This window comes from Schistocerca serialis, chromosome 1, assembly GCF_023864345.2.
Source record: "Schistocerca serialis cubense isolate TAMUIC-IGC-003099 chromosome 1, iqSchSeri2.2, whole genome shotgun sequence".
In the NCBI taxonomy this organism is placed as follows: domain Eukaryota; kingdom Metazoa; phylum Arthropoda; class Insecta; order Orthoptera; family Acrididae; genus Schistocerca; species Schistocerca serialis.
Window position 1 is genome coordinate 833,652,904 of NC_064638.1, and position 15,161 is coordinate 833,668,064.

Here is a 15,161-nt window from a genome sequence, read left to right on the forward strand (position 1 = left end):
AACTCATCCCCTACCCGAGAAAGCACACACAGTGAGGCTGCTTTTTGTCTCGTGCAATATTTTAAACAACAGTAAACACATAGCTTATGTCTGGTGCAATATTTTACAGAATACTAAACAAGTAAGTTGATACTGAGCTTGCTGACTGTCTTTTAGTTTATGAGTGTGATATGCCGCAAGTATTACCACTAGCCTTCTGGAACTAAAGCGATTTCAAGCCAAAAACGAGATACGTATTGCGACAACAGAAAACCTGGTACCAGTTTTATTGTTTCTCCGAAACGTTTTTCGGGTTATGGTCATTAAGAAAATTCGACAGTAGCGTTAATTTATGATAAATGCAGTATACACTCCTATTAAAAGGGATAACTAATGTGACACGATATGTTACGTATTTATAGTAACTGTAAATCACAAACACCGATTACAATATAGGTTATGCAAAACATTCGTAATTTACGAAAACCTTTGCAAGCGTCCGAAACTCCTCATAACGTTTTCCCGTAAATATATAATTAAAAGTAGGAGTTGTTAATTGTGATTGAGGATGCAGTGGGCAACGTTTCTGAAAAGCACAGTTAAGTTTATAGTTGAAATTAGAATACTACACAGTGTGTCACCTTCCTGAAAAGCACATGGTATGTTTACAATAACGATTAAGTACTACACAGTAAATCACGACACACGCACAGGTTTTGGTAAGATCAACACGAACAGCAGGTTTAAATGTTGCGCCAAGTTTTTGTACCTAAGTTTTCGAAAGGACTTTGTATGACGCACGTGATTTTGCTCGAAGACAAAGAAAATACAGGGAGTCGGCTTCTACGTGCAGTTATACGTAAATTTCGAGTTGCATGGAATTTGCAACTTACGAGTAGATGATATGGCGTCCCCCTTTTACACTAGTGTGCGAAAGATGAACACTGCAACGTGAAATGTAGAGCACAACAAACGCTAATTCACTTGAGACAGTTAGGAAAATACACAGCACAAATAAAAACATACATTGGTTGGTCCATGTGGAAAGGTATGTTGTTTCGTTTGCCTACAGATCTACTGAAGAAATCACCTACAAAAGGTGCCGTTGGTTTATTACCAGACTGAGAGACAAAATGATCAGCACTTGCTGCGAGAAACTACCTGCAACTTTGTCGGACTTGCAAAGGACTGCCTGGGGTATCACGGCGGAAAAAACATAGGTTATAGACAGATGCCCCACCTCGGTTTTTATAAAACGCAACGTATGTGTTAGAGAAGATTCCTAATGACAAAGATAGTAATCGTGAATGTTCCTAAGAAAACTCCATGCCAGATGAAGCAGAGAGACCTAAACTGGAAGACGGCATGGGTGAATCCAATAGTTCACAGACACGCTCAGAGGCATATGTGTTTATAAATGGTTTAATCTCAACAGTATCGAGTCGCATAATGTGAAGCTCACAAGTGATCCATACTGCCAGCATTGCACTATGGCTGTCACACTCATACCCGAACAGTAGGTTACTGCAAAATTACAGTTCTCTTCAAATGAATAATGTTTAAATCAACAAGAAATTAACGTATATGCTCATCAAAGCATTGAAGACAAGAACACTTGCATGGTATAGATATTCGTCTTCGATGAGAGACGAGTATCTGTAGTGATTCTTTGCTATCATGAGGAATTCAAAGGAACCCCCAAAATTCCTAGTTGTGGTGTGCATTTTAGGGACGAGAATCTATAACTGTTCTTTGCTGTTACGCGGAATTCAAAAGAAACCATAAATTTCTTAGTTATGGTGTGCATTATAGGAAAATAACGAAGGAGTATACGCTGACAAATGATCCTTGTGATGAGATGATTTTAATAACAGCTCATCACTGGAAATATTCTTGGTATGTACAGAGTGTGATAAAAATATTAAGATGGATAATATAACGTTCATTGTGGCGAATTGCAACTTGTCGATGTTGGGCCTACATTCTGAAGCATGGGCTGTCCCCCGTGATCTATGCGCCTCTGTCGGCTACTTCCTGCTGACCACTAGCTACCACACGTGAGCGAATTTCTTAGCGGCTAGTACCTTGTGCGACAGAGATAGATGACATTCACTTCCCCACTCGCTCTCCCTCGAGAGAGAGAGAGAGAGACGGAGAGAGTGTTGTGTGTGTGTGTGATGCTATAACCATTACCGGACGTTGTGGCCGAGCGGTTCTAGGCGCTTCAGTCTGGAACCGCGCGACCCCTACGGTCGCAGGTTCGAATCCTGCCTCGGGCTTGGATGTGTGTGATGTCCTTAGGTTAGTTAGGTTTAAGTAGTTCTAAGTTCTAGGGGACTTATGACCTCAGCAGTTAAGTCCCATAGTGCTCAGAGCCATTTTTGAACTATAACCGTTATCCACATCAAGTACACTTTCTGGTCTGCGACAAAGGTAGACAAATTTCTCTCTCTCTCTCTCTCTCTCTCTCTCTGGCTGTCTAGTTGCCTATGGGACGCATCCACCTGCTGGTGTTGGCCAAGGCTTATGATGTCGAGATGGCTTTGGCCTTGGATGAGCGGTGGTTCGCCAGGTCAGACGATGTACGTGGGGCAGCAGCTCTGGCAACGCGCACTGCACCGGCTATCTATTCAGATACTACGCAATACTACTCCTCATATTTTGTAAAGTTTCTCTTAAATATAGTGCATTTCTGTACCGTTCCTACCTTTTGTCTGTGTTGGATTTGGGCAGTCGTTTAAAAAGTAAATTTAGCAATGCGTGTAAATTTTAGGACTTTTCCATCGTTATTTACAAGTCTGCTACAATCCTACTACTCTAAGGCGATCATATAGTGACGTCACCTACTAATAATGCAGAGGCGAGTTTCTCGTAGATTTACTTTTAATGTACAGGACGAGCACAAAGCCTTGCCCTGATTATAAAAAATTATAACAGAATAACTGTTTGACATAATAATTTACATTTGATGCCGTTACATAGGTTAGTGTTGTGACCAACGGATGGCGCTAGTGCTCCACAACACCGACGCGGCTTGTTAGGTCACGTTTGTTGCTGGCGAAATGGCGACGAAGAAGGAGAAAGCGCAATGTATGCTTTCGTTTCACGAAACGAAATGGCCCTTCAGTGTTCAGCGTAAATTTCGGGCTTCTTATGGCCGCAGCCCGCCTGACGTTAAATCAATAAAGCGATGGTATGCAAAGCTTAACGAAACAGGCAGCGTTGAAGATCGTCCTTGAAGTGGCAGGCCTCGTGTGAGTGATGCAACTGTTGATCGTGATCGACAATCGTTTCAACGGAGTCCGCATCAACTCGTCAAGCATCACGTGAACTTCAAATACCGCCAGCAAGTGTGGTGAAGATTCTTCATGAAAGGCTTAGGTTGCACGCTTACAAAGTGCAAATCGTCCAGGCCTTGCAACTGAATGATTTGCTGATACGTGGTGAATTTGCAACTGAGATTCTCAACAGGATTGATGGCAACAACGATTACTTAAATGGAATATGCTTTACCGATGAATCCATCTTTCATGTCAATGGAATGGTAAATAGGCATAATGTCCGTTTATGGTGTTCAGAGTCTCCACGTGCTACTGTACAGTTACAGCGAGACAGCGAAAGAGTGAATGTTTGGTGCGGCCTCATGCATAACACGGTTTCTGGACTGTTTTTGTTCGCGGAAAAATCCATTACCGTTAACATTTACTTAGTAGTTTTGCAACAGTTCATTGCCCCACAGTTAGAAAAATATCAACCATTGATTATTTTCCAGCAAGATGGAGCAATCCCCACTGGGCTTTGATAGTGCGTGATTTCCTGGATGAAACATTTCCAGATCGGTGGATTGGAAGGAGCGGTCCAGCACCCTGACCATCCCCCTTTCCAGAGATTACGCCCCTTGACTTTTTTTCTGGGGCTATATCAAGGACAGTCTTCGTCCCACCAGTTGCTGAGACTAACTGAAGGCTAGGATACAAGCTGCTGTGGGTACTGTGACAGAACAGACGTTACGAAACAAAACATGGTTCAAGTGGCTCTGAGCACTATGGGACTTAACTTCTAATGTCATCAGTCCCCTAGAACTTAGAACTATTTAAACCTAACTAACCTAAGGACATCACACACATCCATGCCCGAGGCAGGATTCGAACCTGCGACCGTAGCAGTCGCGCGGTTCCAGACTGTAGCGCCTAGAACCGCCTGGCCACCCCGGCCGGCGTTACGAAACATCTGGCGGGAACTGGAATACCGCCTCGACATTCATTACTAAGTTAAGTGGTCTTAAAAAAACTAGTACCACTAACCTATGTAGCAGCATCAAATGTAAATTATCATATCATACGGTTATTCGGTAAAACATTGTTATAATCAAGGCAAGACTTTGTGCTCACCCTGTATATTTGTTGCATTATGAAATATTGGTGTGTTTTTGGCAATATGACCCCTCGCTAATTGTTTATCATAGGATATGGCGTATTTATTTAAATATCATACTAGGAAAATTATTCAGTCTTATATTTAATGTCAAAGTGCTTTATGTCATAAATTAGTTAATATTTTCAGTCGTTTTGCAGGATATGCTATGACCTCGTAAATTACATTAATCCAGCCATGTCTGTCATGCTCTGTAATGTCAAAGTATCTTATGGTAATATTTGCTGCCATTTCCTAAGTAGGATGACTCTTCTGATGACGATACTCTCACTATGGCGTAAAGACCTCAAATGACAAACTGAAATTAATGAATTACTGTGCTGATAAACCCCTTACGTTATTTGATTTTCAAACAGCTGAGCAAAACTGAACGCACTCAGACATTTCTCTCTTTACTTATTCTGATTATCAATAAACTGACACACAATATTTTTAGTGCAACGCTATCTGACTTTCAATAATCCCTACAAAAGAGTGGCCGTGACTAACAATAACTTATACCTTTCATGAATCACTTACCTCACAAAAATCTTCGCTACTCGAACTACTGCAATACAGCGAGCGTCAATACTGCCAGCTAAATAAAAGATTGTAACTACTGAAGTCACTAACTACTGATAGGCATAGTTAGCAAATGAAAGATTTTTAATCCAGTCTTACAAATTTACTCTCTCTGATAGACACACGTCCAGATCATCCGCTCTCAAAACTCCGCCATCTCTCTCCCACCATCCACCACTGCTGGCTGCTCACCTCCAACTGTGCAACGCTACGCGCTGTTAACAGCCAACTGCTCAACACTACAATAGCAAATTCCAACAATGCAAACCAGCCACATACTGCACACAGCACAGTCAGTGATTTTCATATAGAGCGGTACATGGCGTTACCAACATAAAAACCTAAATAGCCTACTTACAAAAATGGTTCAAATGGCTCTGAGCACTATGGGACTTAACATCTATGGTCATCAGTCCCCTAGAACTTAGAACTACTTAAACCTAACTAACCTAAGGACAGCACACAACACCCAGTCATCACGAGGCAGAGAAAATCCCTGACCAAGCCGGGAATCGAACCCGGGAACCCGTGCGTGGGAAGCCTACTTACAAAACCACATACAATTGGAATAGTAATAGAAAGGGGGAGAGGAGGGGGAAATTGATTCCTAATGGTGAATGGGGTGAGTGGCATGACCTTTCATTTTCCGCTATTTTTATGACCCACAATTGCCCTAGATGCACTGGCCAGATATCAGGCTACATCGTGACCTTGAATGTACCACACAGAAGTGTCCCTCAGGTGCGGGTGTCGAAAGGGAGGACACGTGACACATATCTGGTTACATCCTGGCATTGCAAGTACCTCACGCAACTGGCGAATAGGCTTGGGCAGAGGGCGGGCGGGATTCTCCAGACGCGTTGTTGTGACGGTGGGATAAGATTGTTATGTGACCTTATATTGGTACTGATACTCTACTTGCGTCTCTAAGGACACTGTCTCCCAAGTGTGGTTAAACACAGATCTTCCTTCCTCTCCTTTTTACATGCCCTCTTCAATGTGGAACCTGTTGCTTCAAATCCTTGGATGCCCATGAGCCTTGTGCGTGTTCATCAGTTTTAATGCCAAAAGTGGGCTTGGATCATTATGGGTAGGTTTGCATGTTACATTGCTCTACTCCAACCCTTGTCCATGCACTGTTGTTCGGGGATGATGTGGCAGTTAACTCTCCCGGCTTTTCTGTCCTCTGCTTTGCAAAGACTCTGGCTCCAGCGACAACCCCCGCTCGCCGCACTACAGAGGATCTTCGCCATTCTCGGAGCCAGAGACGCGGTCGCTGTCGGATTTCCTGCGAGGCCTGAAGGGGCGTCTGCTGGTGTACGTCTCGCTGCACACGTACAAGCAGGCACTCACGTGGCCCTACGGGCTCAGCTACGAGCGGGCGGACAACAACCAGGAGCTGGTGAGGGCTGCTCTCCGCTGCAGCTCTTGAACTGTCGACTTACATATGGTCTGCTGTAACTGAACCCTACTTTATGTATATTACGCTACACGTGGATTTCTGTGATCTTTCCTTGCATTTCTTCCTTTCAGTATGACATATTGTACAACAGGAAAAAAATATTTTTGTCCTTGTTTTTATGTTACCCCACTACAGAGCCACCACCATATTTTAATCTTTCTGATAATTGACTCACTAGCCTGCCTGTCGTATTGAAATTTCAGCGCAGCCAATACTGTCCTTTCCCTCCAAGGCCAATGGATGGTTTTCCAAAATTCAAACTCTAAATATGTTTTGAAATGTATTGCGCACGTCCATTGCTACCCGAACAAGAAAAAAAATTGTGTAGCTAGTAGTCTCTGGTTAAAGCTTTTGTTGGTCAGAAGACGTACAGTGTTTCTCGAACACCATAGGGATGAAATCCACTCACAAGTCCATTTCTGCCTGCCATATTAGTTTTAATAATGTGTGTTATTCGCTTGAATTATTGCTGTTTATGATCCTAGAGAGGGCATGCAGTTGATGACGAGTTTTATAGCATCGAAACACATAACATAATGGAACATCCGCGAACACTTCCGCCACTGACGGTGCCATTTTACACTTAAATAATCGGCAGACATGTGGATATGAGGTGGAGACGTTAATAAACATATGCCAAACTAATGTGTCACAGTCATTAGTTCAAGACGCTTTTACGGAGTCCAGCGAAGATCTGTGCCTACCGTAAACAGACATTTTTCATACTTTCCATAGGAATACATGAAGAATGCAATGCTCTCAGTGCAAAAACGTTGGACAGTTTCAACTGAACTAATAGGAGACTACGTCAAAAAATAATTTTAACTTTTTTCCCTAAAACACAAAGCCTCTCACTTAGGGATCAAAACATTTCACTTTGCTCTTGCTGTCGCCGCAGAGCCCGCACATAACACATATGACTAGTGGTTTAGAGTACCAGCGACAGACTTTGAGTCCTCCACGTTGCAGCTGGGTATTTTCACTGTTTCGCTAAGGAGGTGGGCCACCAAAAAGGTTTCAGGATCCTAAAACGGTTAGGATATCGTTCATATACACTTCATAATCTATTAGGAATCCTTATGAAACACACGTTTCTCCTGACGGAACGTCATCTGTGATAAATTCCGCTACAGCTGTAAAAATTATTTATTTCTGAAAAGGAAGAACGACCTCGTTTCAGGATCTGTTTCCCGTCTTCAGGTGCACACTAAAATATGAGTCCATAAAAGATGCATAACTGAGGTCAAGATAGGTTAAAATATATTAAAATAATGCATCCCTAGTACATAACGTGACCTAGGATTGATGAGGATACTCTTTCATGCCATGTACCAGGGATGCACTACTTTAACGTATTTTAACCATAGTTATGCGTCCTTTGTGGCTCACATTTTAATTTGCACCTGTGCACCTGAAGCTGGGACGCAGGTGCTGAAAGCGGTTTATGCCTCTCTTTTTAGAAATAAATAATTTCGATGGCTGTGGCGGATTTTGTCATTCATGACTTTATAAAACATTGCGGTTTTATAATTGTAGTTTGCTAAGAGTATTACCGGAAATGTTTCTTTCCTGACTCAATAACAGTAAGTGTGTATTAGTTCAGTGGAATGTGAAACAGTTACTTGAAGACTTGGGTGAAACTTATGTTCATTGATGTAAGGTACGAAGCTAAGAAAAGTTTACGTTTTGCAGATGGAAGTGGCCGGCATATCGGCGGAAGCACTTTCTAGAAGATACGGCACCAAATATCAGACAGGGACTATCTTCGACATCTTCGGTAAGTATGAACCTTTACACAGATAAAATACCCAATCTTTCAATAACGTGCGAGCACATGAGTTCTACTTCAGCCCGCAAACTAGTTCTTAGCTTTTTTTCATTCTCCGCAAGTTGTAGCTCAGTAGCACACTTGATAGTGGTAGAGAACGGAAATACCACATGAAATACTTCCCATCTTTCTCTTCTTTCATAGAAAATGATCTTAAATTTCTGAGTGGCACCACAATGAACTGGGCAGTTGACTCTCTCCCAGAGAAGGTGCAGACGATATTCACATTTCTGCACGAACTGTGGCCACACATTCTAGTGACGAATCCATGAACATAAATTCTCTGTTTGTACATCGACTCTGTTTCCAATTTAACGCTTAAAATTTCTCAGCAATATTATCCGAAAATTGTTCGTGCCGCCGATATCGTTTGCTACTTCTCGCAATCAAATCTGTTAGGAAACATAGGACTACTGCACCTGAATTAGTAATCAGAGTTTCTCAGTCGTATACGAGTAGTTCGACCGCAGTTTAAGAAAAAACTCTGTCTCAAGCCTCTGCGGCAAGCTTGCACCAAAGCGCAAATCATTTGACTGTTTATTATATTTTACTCTAAACTACGAGTAAATCATTTATAGAAACTACAAAACATAAAATGATTGGTTGATTGTTTATAAGAAACAATAATTTATTTTATTGAGCACTTCAGGCACACCTCTAAATGAGTTAAAATGAATAAAATTGCAGAGTAAAAGTTGCCAAATAGTTCCTTGTTTAGTTAACATTATTGTTATCATTATTTTCTTTCACCCCATTACCAGGTTGAACAGCAGTTACAAAAGAGAAGGAGAGTCCAGTTTGTGGTATTAATGCACACATATTCTAATTCACGAAGCCTGGCGCACTTTGTGTAATTTTACACCAGCATAAGCAGTGTTACATTATCGAGGTGCGAGAACGTTGTTTGTCAGGTGGTGCGTCTGTGGCTGACTGAAAGACTCTGGAAAGATCTCGATGACTTACTGCCTTCCACCCTTGCTCCTCTTCCGGCGACCGTGCTAAAGATATTGTCCTACCGTCTATTTGGCACCTAATTTCTGAAATATATGCTCCATGAGGGGGAAACACTCAGTTACAAAGTTCGAAGACTTTATCGGGTAAGTGTGAGAGGCACATATTCGCTTCTTCGAATATATCTTTGACTTTGCTATTGACCTGACACAATGCCGTTCCCGTAGGTTACGCAAGCACGGAAAGAAGTTTAGTCCCCTGCTTGAGCAGTTGAAAGTAAACTGTGACAGGAATTTTCATTCGCAAACACATTCCAGCTTACAAGAAAAGATGCCCCAAAACTTCGTTATTTCTGCGGAGCCGGTAAGCAGCTGCACACTGCATCTTCACAAAATCTAATATTTCCACATCCTGAGCTTCGTCCTCAGTAATGTAACGTTTATAGTTACTGTCTGGCGACGTGCGAGTCAGTGGTTCAGCTCACACTTGAGGCAGTTATTTATGATTTGACGTTTCTAATCTCTAGTTCTTACTTATTTACGAAATATTATTTGCTGGAATATCACATATTTGTGTAAATACGAGCACTCTCTACTGAAGCAGAGACTTTGTTCAACAACCGTGCTTTCAGTTTTTAGTGTTACTTCTTGTTGTCTTTGATCTGTTTACTGTTACTTGATTTCCGATGTAAAGTGAGAATATCAATTCATTCGCGTCCTGTAACTTCTACAAGAAATGTAACTGAGGAATTTTTGAAGTCAAAACATCGGTCTCTGGAGCGCTGCCGACCATATTAATGACCTTCTCATGTGCCTTACCACTCATATTGGTCACGACCATCAGGTGTGTTCTATTTCACACTGCACAGCTACTTACAGTAGGTGTAGAAGCAGAAAAAGAAAGGAATGATGTAACACTAACATCTGGTTAAGAATACTGACAGAATTCAGAGTCAGTTCATTTAAGTAACGATCTAGGTGTTACAAACCTTTACAACAAGTCGTACTTACCTGCATGTTGAAGAACATACGTTTTTGAATGCTTAACACCAAAGCTGCTTTTTATTTACTGGCTGACTAGTTTTGGGCTTTTCTATTTCCACAAGATTAGAGATTATTGATAATAAATTGATAATAAAATAATATTGATAAGAATATAATAATATAACAGTAGAATAATAAATAGTATTGATAATAAAATAAATTGATAAGAAAATTTTTTGCATTACGTCTATTCTATTTCACACTGCACAGCTACTTAAGTAGGTGTAGAAGCAGAAAAAGAAAGGAATGATGTAACACTGACATCTGGTTAAGAATACTGACAGAATTCAGAGTCAGTTCATTTAAGTAACGATCTAGGTGTTACAAATCTTTACAACAAGTCGTGCTTACCTGAATGTTGAAGAACATACGTTTTTGAATGCTTAACACCAAAGCTGCTTTTTATTTACTGGCTGACTAGTTTTGGGCTTTTCTATTTCCACAAGATCAGAGATTATTGATAGTAAATTGATAATAAAATAATATTGATAAGAATATAATAATATTACATATAATATAACAATAGAATAATAAATAGTATTGATAATAAAATAAATTGATAAGAAAATTTTTTGCATTACGTCTACATCTACATGGTTACTCTGCAATTCACACTTAAGTGCCTGGCAGAGGGTTCATCGAACCATTTTCATACTACTTCTCTATCATTCCACTCTCGAATAGCGCTTGGGAAAAAGGAACACCTAAATCTTTCCGTTCGAGCTCTGATTTCTCTTATTTTATGATGATCATTTCTCCCTACGTTGGTGGGTGTCAACAAAATATTTTCGCATTCGGAAGAGAAAGTTGGTGATTGAAATTTCGTAAATACATCTCGCCGCAAAGAAAACCGCCTTTGTTTCAGTGACTGCCACCCCAACTCGCGTATCATATCAGTGACACTCTCACCCCTATTGCGCGATAACACGAAACGGGCTGCCATTCTTTGCACCTTTTCGATGTCCTCCGTCAATCCTACCTGGTAAGGATCCCACACCGCGCAGCAGTAATCCAGCAGAGGACGGACAAGTGTTATGTAGGCTGTCTCTTTAGTGGGTTTGTCGCATCTTCTAAGTGTTCTGCCAACAAAGCGCAATCTTTGTTCAGCCTTGCCGAAATATTATCTATGTGATCTTGCCAATTTAAGTTGTTCGTAATTGTAATTCCAAGGTATTTAGTCGAATTGAGAGCCTTTTTATTTGTGCGATTTATCGTATACCCAAAATTTATCAGATTGTTTTTTAGTACCCATGTGGATGACTTCGGACTTTTCTTTGTTTAGTTCCAATAGCCACTTTTCGCACCGTCTATAACTACGAACTGTCTCTTCTCTGAGAGGAAATCACGAGTCCACTCACACAACTGAGACGATACTCCATAAGCATGCAGTTTGACATATGTCAAAATTACGGTAACACGACAAACAAGCCAGCACCACACGCACTCTAATCCAATACGTACAAGTTCTCCCTAGTATGTAAATGTTGTAGTCCTTCGGATCGCATGATGATGGGCAATGAAGGTACCACAATTAAGAAAAATACGAGTATATACCTATGGCACGTACATTAACTTAATACTGTGAGGGTTAATTACAGCTGTGACTTATTTTAATACAGATTTGAAATACAGTTAAGTGTGATGAAATAAATATAACGGTCCACACCATGAAAATCCTCAATACAAATTCATAAGCAGTTACCCATATTTGACACATCCACTCGCAAAAAATTTTGTTTTCTTTAGTAGGTGGCGTTTTAAAATACGCAAAGCCCGAAACTAGTCAGCCAGGAAACAAACAGTAGTTTCGTGTTAACCATTTAAAAATTTTTCTTCAACCTGCAGGTATTTGCTTGAAAAGATTTAATGGAACCACAGTAGACCTAAATCAGGATGGTTGGATGGCGGTCTGGGACCTGCTCCTTCCCAAAAAGAGAACGATATCTGGCCGCTGCTACTTAAGATCGATCTGTCCCGTGTAGTTCATTTGTCTGATCTTCCGAGTTAAAGTGCAAGAAGTCTGCAGTGGACTGGACCAATTTAGTGTTTATATTAGAATTGTAGTACAATTGATGGAAGGCTAATTTCCAAACGTCAGTAAAGAGCAAATAAAAGATTCTTCACATGTGAAGCGAACTTGAAGATATCTTGCCGTATAGTTGGAAGTCTTGAATTATTCCCCGCAAATGATCTACTGAATGACTACTGTGTAAATCCTTTCGTTGTTCACAGAGTACCGGCTTTCTCTAAGCGTGTGTTTATGCACTTCGTCGGATGGGAATTTGATTGCAGCTGGGTAAGGTCAACAGAGAACGGCCAGATAAGGAAGACCATGTTTTTTGATTAAAAGTGCACTTCCTTTTCGGCATAGTTCTCTTTTGACGTTTCACGAAGTCGTTCCATACGATTGAGAATTGTTACAGAGACCAATGGTTCCCTTACAATTTGTTTCAACGCAGGCTATAGTTGCCTGATAATTGCGCAGATATGGCAACGTTGGAGAAGTAATTTATTATCCATCGGTGCTCGCACTTCTTTGAGGTGTCGGGTCACACACACTGTGGGATCCATCAGCATTTAAGTGAACTTTGGGACTTCGACGACGAATTTCGAGCTCGAAACATCAGACAGCGACGCACAGTATCGGTTGAATTTTCGTAACAGTGGTAACATTTCTGAGTGATTCGTTTTGTATTTGATTTCAATTAGCATCCTAAAAGCAATATAGTTATTTCGTGTGGCTCAACGGCTTGCTGTAGGTCTTTCAATTGGAAGCCACTTCGGCAACTTGCGTGCCCCTAAACTACTCTAATTATTGAAATGGGGAAAGGTGACGTATAGCTTCACTTGGAATCATAACTGTGCGTCGTTCCTGACGAAAGAGAGATTGAAATATTCTGCGCTTCGCCCGGGATTCGATCCCCAACCTTTCGGTTTCTACTTGCGTGCTTTACCTATAGACCATCATCTGTGCCTGCCGTTTTGATACGACTAGTGTACCTATCACCATTAAGAGAAGTATGACACAGAGTGAAGTCCTCTTTATTATTTAAAAACAAAGAATAGTGGTAAGACATACCACTTTGTCCTACTTGAAAGAATACACACCTCGACATCCTTAAAAATCTGAATAAAAATAAGTATTTTGCAGATCATGTTGTCAACTATATGTACCAACACAATAAAAATAAAGATCAGTTGCATAAATGAGAATATTATGTCTCTAGGAACCGTGACCACTATAACTATAATGAAAGAAGAAACGGTATGGGTCACTTGGAGTGTTTTACATGAATAATTGGCTTCGACCCGTAGTGCCGGTAACTTCAGATCCACATAACTATTACTCTGAGGCGCAGAAATTCGTCAGGGCGAGAATTAGAACGTATCAAGCGTCTCATGCGGCGTCATTCCTCGTTATAATTTAGTTGCTAATGACTCCATGCATGTACCAGGCCAAGAACTTTTTACGAAGCGTTGGATTAGAAAAATCATCATATGGGATGGTCGAACCCGCCGAAGAGGAGCACATTTAACGACCAGAAACAGTGATATGGCTGGTAACCAGTAACCAGAGACAACCGCGTGGAGGCAGTGCCACTGTTGTATACCTACCGTCTGTGTAGAGCAGGGGACCGAACTGGCACGACTTCCCAATTGTCGAGCGCAGGTTACCCCAGGTTGTCAGCTAGTTACCGTAGTGAATTTGCAGAGGAAGGAAATCCTCTAGGTATCTTCAGATCTTACAAGAGTTATTAACAGGTTGGTTTCAAAGTGTTACAACCCAATTATCAATGCTCTGTACAGAATGTTCAAGTTTTCACATCATACTGGGTGAACATTAGGAAAACCGACAAGTTACAGGAGCGTATTCGTGACTACAAACAGAGGGACATAGAGTCCACGAACGTGTGTCCGGAAACGTATTGTAACTACTGTAGATGGCACTGACGAATGTCAATTCCTCTGGCCGCATGCTATGTATTCACTGTGTGTTGCAGGCTGGGTGACTGTCGCAGCGTACTGTAAGCAGCAGAATGGTCGGAGTTTTTGTACGGCCCAGTAGATGGAATTGGTCGAGAGGCAGCACGGTTACACCAAAACAAGTACCCTCACAGCCACCAACCATACCACACAACATTTCAGGCCCTTTTCGGGCGACTGTCTGAAAGGAGCCATGATCACACAAACGCCAAAAAAGGGCTTGAAATGTTGCATGATACGCATGGTGTCTGTCAGGGTACTTGTGTCGGTGTAGCCGTCCTGTCTCTCGACCGTTTACAGCTGCTTGGCTGAACACAAAAACCATCTCCTCTTGTTCCCAACACGGATACCGGACCATTCTGCTGCTTCCAGTATGCTGTGCCAATCAACAGCCTGCGTCACACAAGGAACACACGGCACGCGGTCAGAGGAGCTTCCATTCGTCAGCTCCATCTACCGTGGCAACGATAAATTTCCAGACACACGTTCATAGGACCTATTTTTCTCCATTGCCAGTCAGGAATTCGTCCCTGTAGTTTGTCGGTTTCATTCGTGTTCAACCTGCATATAGAAGGAAATAACGTAAAATTCCAAAATCCGTCCAAGAAATTTGTTCCAAGTTCAGCTCAGTCTTCCCTAGCGAGTACACATACGCGCTACATTTAGAGCGTATTATTGATGTTGTGTCATCCACATATGAGGCGGGTTCCCGGGTTCAATTCCCGGCGGGGTCAGGGATTTTCTCTGCCTCGTGATGACTGGGCGTTGTGTACTGTCCTTAGGTTAGTTAGGTTTAAGTAGTTCAAAGTTCTAGGGGACTGATGACCATAGATGTTAAGTCCCATAGTGCTGAGAGCGATTTGAACCACATATGAGGGTTTGAGTAGTTCACAAACAACTTCAGGGGTGTGAATATCTT

The 15,161-nt window shown here is 41.5% G+C and overlaps 1 protein-coding gene across 1 annotated transcript in view; it reads left to right on the forward strand.

The window, feature by feature from the left end:
• The window catches only part of LOC126438721 (zinc carboxypeptidase A 1-like), a 60,766-nt gene that overhangs the window by 35,951 nt on the left and 9,654 nt on the right, over positions 1-15,161 (forward strand). Inside the window, exons 4-5 of the mRNA XM_050090551.1 lie at positions 6,174-6,376; positions 8,129-8,213. Coding sequence (XP_049946508.1) covers positions 6,174-6,376; positions 8,129-8,213 — 288 coding nt within the window. The remainder of the gene's footprint in view (positions 1-6,173; positions 6,377-8,128; positions 8,214-15,161) is intronic.